This window comes from Strix uralensis, chromosome 1 (assembly GCF_047716275.1).
Source record: "Strix uralensis isolate ZFMK-TIS-50842 chromosome 1, bStrUra1, whole genome shotgun sequence".
Classification (NCBI taxonomy): Eukaryota; Metazoa; Chordata; class Aves; order Strigiformes; family Strigidae; genus Strix; species Strix uralensis.
Window position 1 is genome coordinate 19,420,245 of NC_133972.1, and position 18,087 is coordinate 19,438,331.

At 38.2% G+C, this 18,087-nt stretch overlaps 1 protein-coding gene across 2 annotated transcripts in view; it reads left to right on the forward strand.

The window, feature by feature from the left end:
• The window catches only part of ELMO1 (engulfment and cell motility 1), a 309,226-nt gene that overhangs the window by 103,961 nt on the left and 187,178 nt on the right, over positions 1 to 18,087 (forward strand). For both annotated transcript variants that reach the window (XM_074858472.1, XM_074858461.1), the window contains exons 9-14: positions 2,225 to 2,324; positions 8,234 to 8,385; positions 9,267 to 9,345; positions 13,364 to 13,414; positions 15,087 to 15,209; positions 16,591 to 16,722. In XM_074858472.1, coding sequence (XP_074714573.1) covers positions 2,225 to 2,324; positions 8,234 to 8,385; positions 9,267 to 9,345; positions 13,364 to 13,414; positions 15,087 to 15,209; positions 16,591 to 16,722 — 637 coding nt within the window. The remainder of the gene's footprint in view (positions 1 to 2,224; positions 2,325 to 8,233; positions 8,386 to 9,266; positions 9,346 to 13,363; positions 13,415 to 15,086; positions 15,210 to 16,590; positions 16,723 to 18,087) is intronic.

Genomic DNA, 18,087 nt, shown 5'->3' on the forward strand with positions numbered 1-18,087 from the left:
ATGGGGATTAGTTTTTATGTACAATTAGTTAATATAAGAGTATTTATGTACTAAATACAGGTTAATTGACTAAATTTTTAAACAGTATATGAGAAAATCTAGGGGAGAGAAATTATCTGTTTAATTTAATGGTGCAAGAAATATTTTTATCTACTTTTAACCTACATGGCCTATCTTTTCGTACTTTTTTCTTTTTATTTGGATCTAATTTAGTCTAGCTTCTTAAAATACCAGAATTTCGTGTATTTGTGGAAGTATTCTGTCATGAAGATGCATGAGAATTTGGTACAAGTCTTTAGAAGGAAGCCTTTCTTAGGGGTGGTGTTTTGCTTGTGGATTCATAAATATCTCTTTTATGCAAAAAGATTGGTGAAAATGACAGGACCAGAGCTGATTAAATTTCTTGCTGAGTCTTATTGTCATCTTGTTATGAAATCCTTGGTTATTTGGAATGCTAATGATGACATTTTAAATCTAATTTAATTCTTAAAAGGTTTACAATCTTAAAAAACAAGCAAACACCCCCCCCCACCACCACCACCCCCCAAAACAAAACCAAAACTTCCACATCATTTATTCACTGAACAAAATATTCCTTGTGGAACTACAGTGGATTTTTTAAAGACACTGTATTTTTCTTGTTTGCTCTTTGGTGTGGTTTTTTCATTTTGTCATAAATAAAGCCACAATGGATACCTTTCTTTACTGTGGAAGAGAAAGATGTATTTTGGTTTTTTTTGTTTTTACTCATCAAATGTCAAGAATGGCAAATTTATTTTTAGTGGAGGGCATCTGTGGAGCTTTGATGAACAAGAGCTCCTTTCTTAAATGAAAGGGCCACTAGAGGCTGCATCTCACTATCGGAAATCCCTAGATGGCAGATTGTATCAAATCTAGTAAACTGGCCATTGGAGTTGCTACATTGAAACTGATTTTCTGCCTTATTCCTCTGTACCACTGTAAATGTCTTTCGTCTGAGGGTGTTCACTTACTCAGGTTGGTGCAGGATAGTAGAGCAAATCACAGAATAAGGCTTACCAATTACATTGCTTAACTACAGCAATAGCATTAGACTCAGGTTTTCAACATGCTGAGCACTGCAGTTCCCGTCTGACAGAGTTTTTTAATTGTATCTTTTTATTAGGTAAGCTGTTGCATTAAAATCACTGGGACTATTCATGCTGTTTAGATTGATTGTATGCTTATGCTTGTTAATGGCTTAGTGGCAGAGTACCTTGCAGGTGGTTTGGCATGCCCTTAAAGGTTATATGCTGCTTCATTTTGGGCTCTGTGCACTGCTGCTTGTATTGAGTAGTTACCTCATTGAACGACTTCATTGAAATCATTATGGCTGCTGACTGTTTGGTGCCCTGACTATATATATAGAAATGAATCTAATCTTTAAAAACTGTTTTTTAACATGGAAAATTCCTGTGCAGCTAGTCAGGTTAGAGCATATTATTTATGTTGAGTTTAAACCTGTTTTGAATTTAGTTGAGTTCAGACAAAGATGCATTGAACCTCAAATTTTACAGGTGTAAATTTACAGGTGTAAAATGCAGTGTAGTGGCCTGCAAACCCTAAACAATTTGAGCTGCATGCTTGGATAAACTATGGGAACTTTGCAAATCGTTTGACATGGTTACTCATAGATAAACAAAAGGAGACCCATCCTCAGGTTGAAAGAAAGAAATTGAGGTATTAACTATTGGAAAATTGCTGCTCAATAGAAAATATCTTCTGGTATATTTTTAAAATATATTTGCTTCCTTGTAAGAGAAGGAACAAATAATCCACTAACTTTCTGTCAATCTGCTTGATACAGAGGTACCAAAACGTGGCATTTCTGTATGACGTGCAATTAGGAGCATTTCCAGAAGTTGCTAAGAAAAAGCTCATTTCTTCTGTTAGATCTAAAACTCTGAATTTATAAGAGAAGTTTAGTTTGGACTATCTGATTGCCTTGAGCATTTCATGTAGTGTTCTCCTGGGAATTAGTTAGTCTTTTACAAAATTGCTTTCTTCCAGGTGACTGTTCTTGATGTCCATGCTAAATTGGTTTGGAGACTGTCTGTTGCATGGCATCTCTTGCTCTTCTGCAACCTCTTAGTCCCTAATTGGCTTCATTTTCCTCCCTTTCTGAAAGCTTCCTGCTGCTTTATTCCCTTGGTCATTGCCCTGCTGCATTACTGGTAAATGTTGTCATGACTCCTGTCTCTTGCAGCTTTGGAGATATGTTGTCCTTTACACTGACTGCATTTGTTGAACTGATGGATCATGGGATTGTATCGTGGGATACATTCTCTGTGGCATTCATTAAAAAGGTAAATTTGTAATCAATGCTATCTGCTCTATATAAGTTTTAAATTTTTAAGGTGAGTCGTGGTTTGGTGTTTTGTATATATATTTTTTCTCCCCAGGTACATTCTTTAGGGCATTGGTCAAAAAGGTACATGAAAATGGGATTAAAGTGCTATTTCAAACTATAAATATTTGTAGTTGCAGGACCTGACCCAACGCCTATGGAAATCAATGGGAGTGAAATGGGATCAACACCGTATTAGACTTATTACACAAGAAATTGCTTGCTCAATTACAGTGTGACCTCCCTGTGCAGATACCATGCAGTTAAAGCAAAAATTAGTATTTTGATTTATGTAAATTAAAATGAGTAATACCATATATCTTGAAACAAAAAGAGCACAGAAATGTTTCCTCTGGGATATGGGAAGAAGAGAAATAAGTTAGTTTACAAATTGAAATTAAGCTGATATCTACTGAGTTTATCAAGTGGAACTCTAGCTCCCTTGAATCTTGAAGCTGAGGTTTGTGGTTTTGAAACAGATTTTTTCACAATTTGCAACTTTTTTTTCTTTCTTTACATGTAGGAAATGCACAAAAGCAGCAGAAGCACGGGGGTACTGATGTTAGAAAAAAGTTTTTGTCACTGATTTAACCCTTTTCATTTACTGTGGGGAAAAAAAAACAACCCACACTTCTTTACAAAGAATTTTCAAACCAGATTGAACTCAGAACTTATCTTAACTTAAAGTGTGTTTGTACAGATTCAGAAGATATCAGAGTTACTTCACTAAAATGATATCACGAGCAGTAATGGAACAAATATAACCTGTGGCAAAGATATCTTCATTTTAACAGAGTTTGTCAGAGCAAAGACTTTTCATTTAAATTTGGTTAGAAAATTGCTTCCGCCAAAGGAAAGTACAAATTTACTTTTGTTGCCAAAAGTTAAAGAAGAATCAATTATGAAAAGAGCATTAGATATTAAAGCTCCGTTTTGGTCCTTAAAAGTGGTGTAAGAAAAATTTGTCATTGTAAGAAAAATTAGTATAATTGATTTAGTTTTTGGACTTTTTTTGCCAATCTTGCAGTCTAGGTAGATTATAATGATGATTATTGTTATCTGTTCGTGGCAAAAATAGTACAACTGTTTTTTTTTAACTGACTTAATGAGATACAAGGTCAGACCCAGAATGCCTTATTTGCTAGGGGAGCCTACTAAGAAGTGTATGAAGAAACCTGATAAAATGAGTTTAAATCTACTTTGTTAATGATTCAAAATGATTGTCTAACCTTATCAACCTCTTTTGCCCTGTGGGCTGTATAGCAACGACAGAAGAAAGTGTTGTTAATGGCTCATCTCTTCTGTCTGGCACTTCCATATGTTTCCCTGGACAATGACCTAATTTAAAAAACAAAACAAAAGACACAAACAAAAGCATTCTCACAGAGTACCTATGAAAACCAAAACTGACAAGTAAGAACCAGAAGTGAAACTGGTGAACAAGGAGGGGACCAAGGAGAAGAATAGGACAGTTAGAAGAGAAACAGAATGACAAAGAATGACAGAAAGAGAGGAAAGAGGCACACGTGTGCGGGAGTTGGGAGCCCTCAGTGGGGCTCTGTGGGCAAGGGGCAAACCTTGAGGACCTTTGGACCAAGTCTCTCTGGCGGCAATCTACAGCTTTATTCTCACTTGCTTCTCTGATCTTGGCTTTTGACAGGCCACTTGAGGTTGCTGATGGGCTTGCTCAAGTGGTTGACAGGATGGATAAGGGAGCTGATAAATTTCTGCTAGCTGAGGGGGAACTTTGCAATCAAGTGCTTCTGCCCTTTGAAGCTGTCTTTCATGTTAAATGGAAGCCAAACTGGAATGGGGAGAAATTAATCTGAACTTTTTTCTTGAGTAGTTTTCTAACTTAAAGTGTAGAAGCTGGCGGAGACCTCAAGGGGAACCTCCAACTACTTCTAATGACTAACTGCTTGGTATTGGATGCAGTCTCCCTCCCATCCTTTGGGTACATAAAGACTGCTATTCCAACTGCTGTAAATAAGAATTGGCACTCTCAAGGAGAGCTTTGTTCCTTATCTTAAGGGAAAATAACATCATTTGAAAAAACTTCCTTATGATATGCAGGATTTTCTAGAGACCTTTTTCTTGCTTATGGCAACAAAATTTATTTCCAGCTTCCGTGGTTGCCTAAAGGATTTAGATGCCCAGTTCTTAGAAAGTATCGTGATAACTGAATGTCAAAAGACACTATGCAAATTTGGTACTCCCATATTTGGTTCCTACAAGAGGAGAAAAAAAGTTTGTAGTATTGGTTGAGATAGTTAAAAATATCTCTTAGAATTATTTATATAATTGCTGTTTCATAACTGTGTGATGAAGAGTCTTAACCTTGATGAATTGTTTACTCTGCCTTCTAAAATGTACTGTGCAGGAAAAGGGGATGGCAGCAGGGAAAGTATCTCCATGTCTCACAACTGTCAGTTGGTTTTTCTGGAGTCAAGTGCAACTCCAGTTCCTTACTTGAAAATGAGATTCATACTTTAAAATTTTACTGTGCCTTAGGACTTAACAGAGAACAAATCTTTGTCAGATTTTTCTGTGCATTTCTGACATCAAAATGGTCCAGGCAAATAACTAATGAACACATCACTGCTCAGAAAATCAGATCTGTTTCCTTCACTGTTTTTTCCCCTGTGTGGTTTTTGTTGGTGGGGTGGTTTATTTTGTTTGGGGTTTTTTGGTTTTTACATTTTTGGTTTTTAACTTCTGAATTCTCTCCTGTCCTTTAAGTGATGCTGAAACAGGAAGAGAACTCAGATGATATAGTTTGCTATAGGTTTCTCATCTACCTTCACTTACATATTTAGCTCCTGTTTCGGCATTCTAATTTCCTTTGAAATTGATAGGAAGTTAAGCACCAGCCACTTCTTTTGTATGTGACAATATATGTCCTGACAGGACTCTGCAGATATTAAGATTACCGGTATTTTGCTGAACAAATAGTTTTATCCTTAATAAGGCACACCCATGTGACCATTTTCATGTGAAAGTGCAAAGCAATGAAGTTGCTTATTTCTGGAGAAGAGGTTGTATTTCTGTGAGCTTGCATGATTTTTATCATCAGAATTTTTCATAAATGAGTGCAGGATTATTTCTGGATGTTGAAAGCCCTCCCTGTGCGTGGTGCTCCATAAGCAGAGAACAGCAAATAACACAAATTTGAACTCCTATTGATTCTTGTCTCTTTTCAAGAAGGGTCCTTTTTTTTGCATATCCAGAACTTCAAGTATGGTAATAGAATTTCTTTTTAACCTATTTTTGCTCCCTCGGGAACTGGCATGCCTTATTTATCAGGGTAGACAAGCCTATTATTTCTGGCCAGACTTCATGCTTCAGCAAGGTGGTTATGAATATACATAACTTGACATGCAAGTTACCCAGCAGATGTTTTGCATGCATGTTCAGTGTGATATGTCATAACTTTTTAAACACAGAAACCAGCTTCATACCTTGGGTTTGTGTTTATGATTAAAAGACATTATGGTCCAGGGTCAGAAGAATAAATATGTCTAAGGCAGCCTTTCCTAGACTGAGGTTTCAGTTACCTATACTGTTATATTTCTGCAGGCCCCTGATATGAATATGTTATATCCCAGTGAAGCAATTACAGTGCCACTTGAAATATCATGGGAAGGAGCTACTGCACCAAGAATAATTCATACGTGTCAGGGCTTCTAAAGAGGATGGTGACAGCAGTCTAACAAGTTGGGACATTGTCTGGACATACTGTATTCCTGCTGCACATTTGATCCATGGATGCCTGATGACTGAGGCATCCAGAGTACATTTGGTTTATTGTGTGAGCAGTGCAGAGTTGCTCTGTGCATACACTGTCCGTATTGTGGGCCTTCTGGACATCTGGCAGCTCTGGCTGCAATGCATCAAAACCCAACTGGATTACCATTAAGAGAGGTAGGGTAGTACAGTGCTTCTGAGATACAGCTTGTTACTCTAAATGGCACAATGTGCATCATATACTAATGTAAATATTACCTGGGCTCAGGACTTGCAGGCAGCAGATATTGAAAGTCCAGAGTAGAAAAAGGCTAACTGAACTGCTTCTTTCTTGTTCTCTGTGCATGCCTGGGTTGATTATTTTCTTTAAAGTCAATGTGTATTCCCTGAATTAAGTTAGATTCAACATAGCATGTTCCTGTTGTGGTAATGCAAACCAAGTAGGAGAGCAAACAGCAGTGCTGCAATAGATTAGAAGAAGAAAAATCTGTCCCTCTTTCCTTGTTGTCTCCAACCAAAGTTGCAGAAAAGGTATTTTGCTGCTTCAGTACCACTCAGAATGTCACAAGTGCAAAACAGAATCTTTGTCCACATGTCAGTATTTAACTGTGAATTTTGCAGGCAGCTAGGCAGCTTTTCCAAGCATAGGGCATGCCTTTCTTCCTCCAAAAGGAAAACAATGCCAAGGTCTAAGCAAGTATCCAGAATCGGAAACAGTATAATCACATCAGTGGCTTGTAGCATGAATACTGAAGAAGCGTGTGGACTTGAAGTTTACTGGAAGGAATGCATCCAACTTGAGACAGGGCCACTGTAGTCTGACCTGGCTGTAAAGAGCAAATAACTGTGGTCACATGACATTTCTTCTGTCTGTCTGTGCTTCCTTGGGTACCTTTCAGCTTGACTGTGCTAGTATTGGTGCATTCAAGGAAACACCAGGCAGTTCTTGCTGTTGCAAAGACTGTTGCAGAGAGCTGGGGATGAGTCTCTTTAACCAAGTAATAAGCAATGGGACAAGAGGTAATGGCCTCAAGTTGTGCCAGGGAAGGTTTAGACTAGATATTAGGAAGCATTTCTTTACAGAAGGGGTTGTTGGGCGTTGGAATGGGCTGCCCAGGGAGGTGGTGGAGTCCCCATCCCTGGAGGGGTTTAAGAGTCGGGTCTACTTAGTGCTGAGGGATATGGTGTAGTTGGGAACTGTTAATATTGGGTTGATGGTTGAACTGGATGGTCTTCAAGGTCTTTTCCAACCTAGACAATTCTGTGATTCTGTTCTTGCTCCCTGTGTCAGCAGAAGGCAAGCTTCTTCCTGGGAAGCCGGGTCTGTGGGCTGGGCAGCATGCGCAGGAGCGCACAGTGCCACATCTTACTGTGCAGCTGTGTCAGCTCTGCAGACGAGTGTGCAGCATGTCATTGCCACACGGCAAAAAAAGCAGAGGTCAGGCCTGGTTTTAATTAACATGCCATTTGTTTGTGGCAGCTTGCAGTAAAAGGGAAGGTTATTAATGCATGAACATTTAGCAAGACTGGACTCTAGACAGAGTAATGGAACCAGCTGTGCTGATAAACGATCATCAACAGAGTTTTAATTTGTAACCTGGAGAGAGCTTTCAGTGTTGTTGGTAACAGCAAGGGGGCAGGGGAAAAAAAGGCATATTTTTCTAGAGTGTGTTTTGCCAGAGAGCTAGATGTAAATTTCTCTTTTGCAACAGTTGCCTTGAGCCTAGATATTTGTTTAGATAAAAGAGCACAGATTTCTACTGAAGACAATGAGAAGTATTCTCCTTGTCCTTCCCAAAGTTTTCCTCACAAAAATATAACCATCCTAGTTCTTTAATGTTGATTTATCATGTTCATAATGTAATGTTGCAGCATGTATTTCAGTGGTATGAATACTAACATAAATCTGTGGTGATTTGTGCCAGCTGAAGAATCTGTGCAACTGTGTCCTTTGAAAGTATCTCCAGTACCTGCTTGATTGCTTTCAGGTATTCACTGATACCTGATACGTGGACAAGACTACTTTTATTCTAATGCCTTTCTGAGCCATGTCCACAGGTTTTTTTCTTCCTTTTCCCCATTTTCATTTCAAGATGTAAATTCTCTAAATGTTTGAATTTGTAGATAGCAAGCTATGTGAACAAATTTGCCTCGGACATCTCTATCTTGCAACGGTCGCTAGCAATCCTGGAATCCATGGTGCTCAATAGCCACGACCTGTACCAGAAGGTGGCACAGGAGATCACAATTGGGCAGCTAATCCCACATCTGCAGGGGTGAGTGTCTTCAACTGCCACCTGATACAGTGAATTATTTTTTTTTTCCCCAAATGAGCACAGCATTTGGAAAAAAGAGTGGTATATGACTCCTGCATCCACTATAACTGGCTGGATGACTGGTAACCAGCTTTCTGGAGTTGCTTGATCATTGATATTTTTTTTTTTTTAAATTTTATTTTATTTTGGGTTTTTTTGTGCTAAGCTGCCTGTGTAGTTGGAAGTGGGGAATGCAGAGAAGAGCACCCTGTAGTAATAAAATGCTTAACGCCCTTAGCATACAGATAGGGTTGTTTTGCTTGCCAGCCTCTGAGAAGTGTGTAACAAAAAATTGGTCAACTTCTGCTAAAGGTGTATTTGAAAAGGGAGAAGCTTTTTCTTAAACAATAATGTGCAGTGGTTAAATGGATGGAAACTGCTCCTTCTAGCATAGGGTGATGTATTGTATATAGTGTATAGTTATGCTTGCCTCCCAGATGGGACATTTTCCACTCACCTGAAAAGCTTTTAATACCAGCAGGTTCATCTCCAGAACCCTTTAGAGAAGATTCCTCTTTCTGCCTCTACTGTTGGGCATCTGGCAGAACCTGATTGTCTGGGTTCCTGCTATGAGCAGTGGAGGGTCAATGGCACTTCAAGGGTGTGATTCATTCCACCTTTCTTGAATGCTGAGTCTCCCTCTTGAGTATCTTGTCTCTCTTAATAATAGAGACAACCTGGTCATGGCCAATTTTGACTGATTACCTAACTTTTACATGGTTAACATCAAGTGCAAACAGTCCCTCCACTTCTACCTGCAGTAATGCAATTGGAAGATCAATTTCTACAGCTTGTGCATATTCCATGTTCTTCTCTCACGTTTATAATTTTGGTCCAAACAGGACAGACCAAGAAATCCAGACATACACCATTGCGGTAATAAATGCACTTTTCCTTAAAGCACCGGATGACAAGAGGCAGGTAAGTTGTTGGGTCTTGATATATATCTATGTATCTGTAGGAAAAGAATGTCATAATCATACCTGCAGTTGTCCTGCATTCAAACTGAAACTTGTTCTATTGTTTCATGCTGGTGTATCATTCATTTTAATGGAGCTACCTCCATCTTTGCACCATTATTAGTAGGGATTAAGCATTCTTCTGGGCTTTTGTAGTTCCTGTAACCTCACATGAACCATATTGACTGTGGCTGGCTGTAGTATTTATTGTACTGAACTCTTTGCCAGCACAGCTTGTAAAACCAGGCTATTTTTTGATAAATTGTTTTCCCCTCAGATTTTTTAATAAAAAGTGCGTTCCTTTTGAAAAAGAAAATATCTTGCCATGTAAGCATTTAATGACTTTTATAGTGTACTATTTTAAGTTAACTTTAGTGCCAGAGATCAGAAGTCTCAAAAGGAAATATTTCAAGATTGCTTGTTGCTGTTAAATGAGGATGGAATGTGATGTGTTATGAAATAGAGAAGTTTTATCCATGCTTATGAAGTCATTAGCCTGTGTTAAAACAGATATAGTAATTTATTTTTTAAATATTTCTGTCACTGGAAACAGTGATGATAATTCTTGTGGTGACATACTGTTAGTGTCGAGAACAAGTTCATTGAGAGCTGCTGATCAGTTCTGACAAGGACTTTCCTTAGATTTATTTACATTTTTAAATGCTGGAGATTGTTTAAACAAACATCAGAGCCCTAATGGGTAATTTTTCTTTTTTGCTTCAAAAATGTTTTTTAAAATTGTAAACAGGGTAAAATAAAGCCATGTTTAATTAAAAAAAAAAACCAAAAAACAAACAAGCTTTTTTCCCCATTCCTTTTTTTCATTTTGCCTCCAATACAGTCTTCAGTTATTAAGGGAAGAAGTCATCTTATGAATAAAAATAGGAATAAAAACTTTCTTTCAATTTTGGCATGAATCTACGATAGGTCCTTGTAAGAAAAACAAAGATTTCACTTTTTACATTTGTAAATAAGTTGCTACTGCTTACATTTCTGTGAAAACTATGCTTTGGTCATATTTGAAGTTAAGAGGCAATGTCAGATGTAGGTAAGACTTTAATATTAATCCGTGGGCCTGTGTTCCTGAAGATGACAGTACCACAGAGAATCCTCAGCAAGTAAGACTGTGTTTCGCCAACAGTGTAACCATCTAGTGAGGCTGGCAGTAAACTGTACAGGCTTCACTTCACCTGTAGTACCTGCTGCCGTGATAAAAAATTGTGTCATGGCAGTTATGATCATCAGAATATCATGATCTGATTTGGCTTGAAGGCTAATAGCTCTGACACTTGCAGAAAATTTCCTTCAGCATTTAATCACCTATGATAAGTAGTCAGAATCTTAGGTTTCTCTTTATATCTGTCTTGTGGTTAATTAGTAAACCATACATTGAGGAAGGCAGGTGTCCGTTAACATCAAGATAGGGATAACTGATATCGTTTACTGAATTCTGTCTTTCTAAGACACCAAACTGAGGTGATGGAGTCTCATGTAATTATCTGACAGTGGGTACTCGGAAGTTAAAGTTCAGCACTCATCACTACGTGGTTAGGAATGAGAAACTGCACCAAACCCCATATGACTCTAGGAGCTTTCGCACCCTCTCTGCAGCTGTCTTACAGGGGCCAGCATGATGTGAATGACTGCACTGCAATTAAGGAAAAGATTTAAATTGGTGCTGGTATCTGAATTCCTTCCCCTCCTTTTTTTTTTTTTTTTTTTTTTTTTTTTCCCCCTTCCTATTTCTGTAATGCAAAAAGCCAGAAGGCTCAAGATTTTTCTTTTTTAATGAGGACTTCCTGGTTGCTTTACTTCCCCTGCCACTGTCAAGGACCAAATCATCTAAAGAAACCTAGGTTATTTAAAAAAAAAAAAAGAAGGCTTTATTTGAAAAGAGCTGAGAGTTTGAGCATTGAAATGATACTGTGAATGTTTGAAACACTTTTTTTTTTGCAATTGTCTGCATTTTTGCAGAGACATGTTGCTATGGGAAATGAGATGGCAAATTTGGTCAAATAATTCTTGTTCTTATCTGTTACTACAATACTTACTTTAGAAGAGGCAGCTCATCAGCTGCTAATAGCCATATAGTCTTCTTGAAGACAAAAGTTGATTTTGTACAGTAATTGGTTTAGTGAATGCTTGTTGTTCCTATCATCTTGGTCCAGTGACTAAAACCAGTATCCCAATAACAGCTTTTTCAATTACAGGTATAAAAAAGAAGTGAAAATTTGTTAATCCTCTCCAAAAAGTAAAATAAAATAATTCTCTTTTTTTTTTTTGCCTTGAATGCAGAAAATATTACTTCATATTCTTTACTTGTCCCATCTTTTGGCAGTGGATATACTTTGACAAAACCAGCCAGTCCATTCCCGGTAACATGAAGTATATCGTGTGTCTGGCACTCCCCCTGCAGCTCAGTTGTGCATTTCCAGAAGAGATGGAAGCAATAGGATCATTCATTCCTTTGCTGTTACATGCAGCTGAAACCTGCTCAGCCAGAAAAAGCTGAATCTGAGCTAAATCTGAGTTTCTCTTGGTTTTGGTCCCTTCTTCCTTCATTATTGTTCCCATGTTCTGTTGCAGCACCATTTATCTGTTATAAAGAAAACAACATCCATGACTGCCTCCTGTCTCACAATTAGAATTCTTTTCTTTTTGCAAGTTCTCACCCTAACACTTGCTTTATTTACATCGTTTCTGCAGCCGTGTTTCAGCAATCCATTCTTTGTATGTTTTATGTAATAGTCTCAGTTTTCCTGTTTTCTAGTTTCTTTTTTATTATATAAAAGTAACCAATATGTACTCTGTATTCAACTCTCACAAAAATCAGCAGGAATTTAAAAAAAATTGTTTCTCCTGAACGTGAACACTGGTTTTGATACGGTGCCAACTGCACAGAATGACAGTGCATCCTAAGCATGTCCTTAAGCATGTGTCAGCATTGCTGTGGGTTTTTTTGTGCTGTATTATGTAAGGCTGTGATACATCTATTTCAAATCAATGATCTACTAATTCCAAATATTACCACTTTGTGTACTTACAGTGTCTAAATAGCAGTGTGCAATATGTTAACCAAATCCTTAAATAGTACATTTTGAAAACAAGAATTTAAAAATAGTTCCATGATGATAAATGCTAGAAGTTGTATGCATTGCAGATGCTAGCATATATCCACATACACACAAACACACACACAAACACATATATATATTTCTGTATTGATGGAAAAGATCATAGAACTTAAAAATGGGCTATGCACGTGTAGGGATGGTTAAGATTAGCCTCTCATGCTTGATAAGTACAAAAGATTCCCTCCTATGCATTGTAGGACAGTTTGAAGCACGGACAGCTGGGATCTGCTGGTTAAGAATAACAGTAAAAGCATATTCTCCTTGCTAGTGACTTCAGACGGGTCTAGAAAGAGAAGTTAATTTAACATAAAATAGTGGACCAATGTCAACATTGCGACCAAAATACAGGGGAGAAGTATTTGCTATGATCAAAAGGTACCAAGTTGTAGACTGATTTATTGAGTGGAAGTTAGAGCACTTGACTTTAAAACAGCCAGAATATTAATGTAAATAAGCGTGTTGTTTGGTGTCTTGTTCTAAAGTCCTGGCTGACTTCCATTCCAAGCTTCCTTCTGTGTTGTGCTTGAACAAGTGACTGTAAATACTGTTTAACCCACAGAGGTCTCCTCTGAGGTCCTTCATTGCTGGTTTTGGATCACCAAAGTCCTCAGCTTGTGACATACTTGTTACTTTCTTTGTCCCTTTTCTCATAGTAGAGTAATCTGAGTTTGTGACCCCCGAAATAATGCATACAATTGTACAGCTGATATGCCGCTTCATTTCATTTATAAGTAACACTGCAGAAACGTCAGACCAAAACATTTAAAGTCAGTTGTGTTCTAGGTATGGCACTAAAATACCTGCTTCTGGCTAATTTTTAATTTTTTTTTTTTTAAACTAAATCAGGAAATGGCAAACATTCTGGCACAAAAGCAGCTTCGCTCCATCATCTTAACTGTAAGTATATTATTTTCAAACTTATTTTTCAGTAGCAGAGAGGAAAGGTGACTCCAGTTCTGGTGTTCATAGGCTTTATCTGAATATATTTTGATGGCACTTGTATTTGATGTTTTGAAGCCTGTAATATACAAGAATAAAGGTTTGGTTGTTGAATGGGTTCAGAACTGATTATGAGAAAGGGTATTTTCCCAGTCAAATAAACTGTGATTTCTTCATGAAAATATAATACTGAATAAAAGAATAATACCTCAAGCATTTTCTTCCATGGAGAATGTGAACTTTATTGTGCAGATGAGGTGTTGTCTGAGGAATTTATAGCAAGTCCTCTGTGTTAAGGTTTGGAGCTGATGACATCTGAGCAAGCTGTACAGGGCTTTCCGTCTTGCAAAATGAACCTCTGTGGTTTTCAGTTCTATGGATTATTCTGGCTTAATATAAAGTTGCACATAATTTCATAGAATCATAGAATCATTCAGGTTGGAAAAGACCCTTTGGATCATTGAGTCCAACCAATTTGTCACTTGCACGAAAGAAGCATGAAACATAGCTCAGAATGAAGTTAATGAATGTAGTATAAAAGACTTGCACTGCTATAATGGAAAATCAGAGGGATTTTGCCTTTGACCTTAGAGTAGATTATATCTTCAAGGTAACAAGGGAAGGCGCTCTTTCTCTATTAGGAGATATGAGGCTGTGTAAAACAAACCAAACAACCATGAAACAACCTTTCACTCTTTCTCATTCACTATCATAATTTCAGTGATGCATACAAAAAACCCAGAATTTGTCTCAGAAGGCATATTTTTACACTGCTAATGTTCATAAGAAATTTTATACAAGCATATGGATAATGTTCTTAGGTATTCATTTACTATCATAAAATGATCCAGTGCCTTTTGGCAGACGGATTCTTTTATTCTCTGGAACTGTACAATATCAGTTGCTGTATCTGTCTCCTACTTGATGACTCTTTCCTTACATATGCTCTGCTGTGTTTAGTGACCTGGGTCTGTTTCCCATTTAGCATCACTTGGTGTTTTTTGGCACACTGGGGATTATTAAATTGTCCATCAGTTTGGTACCTTCTTTCTGAGTGAGATAATTCTGCATGTATGGGGCATTGTATGCTAATGTACTTCTAAGCAGTCTTCCTCATACAGAACAGTGTTGTCTGGTAGAGGTAGGATTGTGGTGTGATGTTGATTCCTGCAGCAGGAGCCCTGTTGTATCCCTGTATTTGCTGGTTGCGTCTGCAGCCTGAATACTCTTCTACTCAAGCAGCTACTCTCTTAAATATTTTCTTAATATGCTCTCTTTTTTTTTTATACAGAGCTCTAATGCTGTTGGTAAGGAGTTAATTTTTATTCGAAGTGACTTCTCAGTACTGATTGATTTTTTTTTATTTTTTTTTTTTTTAATGCCACTTCTCAACATATGCACAGGCTCTATCTAGTGGCTAGAAGGAGGAAGCTTCAGTGCGTTGTTATTGTAAAGTCCTGTCCATTAAATTAGTTATATAGTACCTAAATGAGTAGCATTAGTCCTGGTTTGATTTTCTTTTTTCTGGAGTACATTACTGCATAGCAAACACATACAGAAATGGAAACACCTGAGTGCACCTACTGTAATTTTCAGATAAGATGGGATTCACCACAGTCTCTCTTTGCAGCATGTTATCAGGGCACAGAGGGCCATCAATAATGAAATGGCACACCAGCTTTATGTTCTGCAAGTACTTACCTTTAACCTTCTGGAAGACAGAATGATGACAAAAATGGATCCACAGGATCAGGTAAGCATCTGGCATGATCTGGTCAGAACAGAAAGAGGATGGCTCCTCGTTGCTGTGCCTAAAGCTCTTTATGGAGGAAAAGACACTGCTAGGAGCGCTTACACCATTCATTCATTCTCTCTCTCTCTTTTTATCTCTCTCTGTGAAGCTTGGTTATGTTTTCTGGTTGTTAGAAGATGTACTGGCTATTGCATTCCTTGTGCAATAGTGCAACAAAATGGCCAGGCCTTCCTCTTTAGCATGTAGTTCCATGAATTGAATTTGGTGTCATCCTGGGCTAAAACGCTAAACAGCAGTCCAGCATTTGTTTCTTTTGTGTACTTCTCAGAAGCAACTAAGATGTATTGTCCTTTCTAAAAATACTTCTGTAGAGCTAAAATGAATGTTGAAATGAAAACTATCTGGCATGCTAGAGTTTAAGTTAATTTGTGTAACAGTAAAACCATTTTTGGTGCTGGGAACCTATATAATAGTTCATTTGTTTATTGCTCACTGTGTCCGAACACTAGCTTTAATATTGTTCATTGTGCACAAAGAGACACTTGCTCCTCTAAGAGACTCAAGTTTAAATATAGAGTCAATAAGCCACAGAGAAGATGTGTTTTGTTTCTTTATTTTTTTGTGGCCTTTTTTTAGGCCCTGTACCAGGAGGAACCTGATTTCATTTTTAAGAAGGAGTTGTGTTAAGACTTGCTGATAATTTGGAGAAGAGGAGGTGGAAGAGCGAGGTGGTTGTAAACATAAGTAACATCATGCTGTAGGATTTTTTACCCTTCCTGTTTCTTAAGTTTGAGGCAGGAAAGTTTGACTTTCAGGAATGTACACGCAGTGAACTAGTGCATATCTCCATAGAGAGTGACTAAGGCAGTGTTGTTACTATTGATGATAGGGTGGTTATCACTGTCTTGAGACATTTCCAGTGATGTGTAACTGCAGTAACCCTCTCTTGCCCATTCCTGTGCTAGCAAAAATGGACAGTTACCAAAAGGAATGCAGAGTACTGAGCCATTTTGATTTCAGCCAGCGAAGTGCTTAAGTACCAGCTTAATTTGAAATGTGTGTGATCTCTTGGCTTCTGTGGTTTCATGCCGGTGGTTAAAATTAAGTGTGTAGTTAATGACCTTGCTAATGTGGGTCCAGCTTCTGGAAGTCAGCATTTAAGCATCTGTATGTAAACCCCACAAATGTGAGGACTTTGAAAAATGGGAACCACAAAGTCATTCTTGCTGACTGTCCCTTTGAGTATGAAGTAGGGAATTTAGACAAAGAAGGGTTGGGCAATGGAGGGAATACAGTGTTTTGAAACAGCTTTTATGATACTGGTTATTAAAGTGAGAGGTAAGCTATTTTAACCATTTTTTTAAACCTTATTTTAATACAGGCTCAACGGGATATCATATTCGAACTCCGAAGAATTGCATTTGATGCAGAATCTGAACCTAACAACAGTAGTGGCAGTATTGAGAAACGCAAATCTATGTATACTCGAGACTATAAAAAACTTGGATTTATTGTGAGTATTTTTGAGTGGTGATACACCGCAAGTGGGTGAGTGCATCTGTTGTAGTACATCTCATAATCAGTTACTTCTCTTACTTGATCTTCTGGCTATTTCCTACAAGGGAACAGCTTGCTTTTTTTTTTTTTTTTTTCCCCTTCAAATCCTGTTAACCCCAAGTGACTGCTTTAGCAGAAGTTAGGGTTAATTGGAAGAAATAACTACCTGAGCTCAAAGCATGTGGTTTTGCACGACATGCCATAATTAATATCTAACTTTTAATGATATTTTGGATGAACAGGCATTGTGTAATGGATCTGTGACAGACCTGTAAAGTCATTGTACTCTTAGAAATAATGTGGTCTGATGAGCAGAATAAATCTGAGGTAGGTCTCTATGGTATGTACTTGTAGGGCCTTGTGTTTTGGTTGCTTGAAGTCCTTTCATCCGTGAGTAGGGGATGCAGAATCTCTTACCCTGACTTAATCAGATCATTTGGAATTCTGGTTTTGCCTGAAACCATGTTGGGGAACGGAGCTGAAGCTCACAGTGCAGTCTGAACGCTCTGCTCAGCTCTGTGGCATAGGGCTGAACATTACCCAGTTCCCTTGTGGTTTTGGGAGGAGGCTTCCTGGGTTCTGGTAGTTGTTTTCTGATGAGTGAGGAAAAATTACTGCTGTATCAGTGCTGTTGTATCTGTAAAGAGCTGTAAGTAGGTAGTTGGGAAGGGAGGAACTTGGCATTTTGGAATTGTAAGCATGAATCTCTTATCAGTTCCTGTGCAATAGAATAGCATTCCTGTCCCAGCTTCTGAGACTGGCAACTCCTATGGTGAGATGAGCAGAGGACTTTGGGCCCTCAAGGCTGAAACCAAAAGAGAATGCAGGCCCTGGCTTAGAGTCAAACGGGCTGGATACACAGCCTCCAGCTTGTGGTGAATGAGAATAGAGATGGGGGCCACTGTCACAGGAGGAGGAAAAGTAATTGGTGGCAGAGACAGAAGTGGTGACAAACACAGGGAATGATGGGGTATGCTGAAGTCATGGTGGGGCTGTACGTACAGAGGTTGTGGCATATAGAAGAATCAAGGAGATAAATTTAAAACAATTGTTCTCTAATTCAGGCTGATCACTTTTGCATATCTGCTGCTCACTCTAGTTTTGTGAGATGTTGAAGACCCCATCACTGGCACCTAAGTATCTAGCATCTCTGAAAATCTGATCTGACTTTCCTAAAGCTTTATGTTTTACTTTGAGATAAAAGAATAGGTGACACTGCATGTACAACTTCTCACAGCTGAGAAGGAATCTGACCTTCCTCACAGGGCTGGGGAAGGGAGTGGGACCTGTTGTGAAATCTGACTGGTGATCTCCAGCCTCA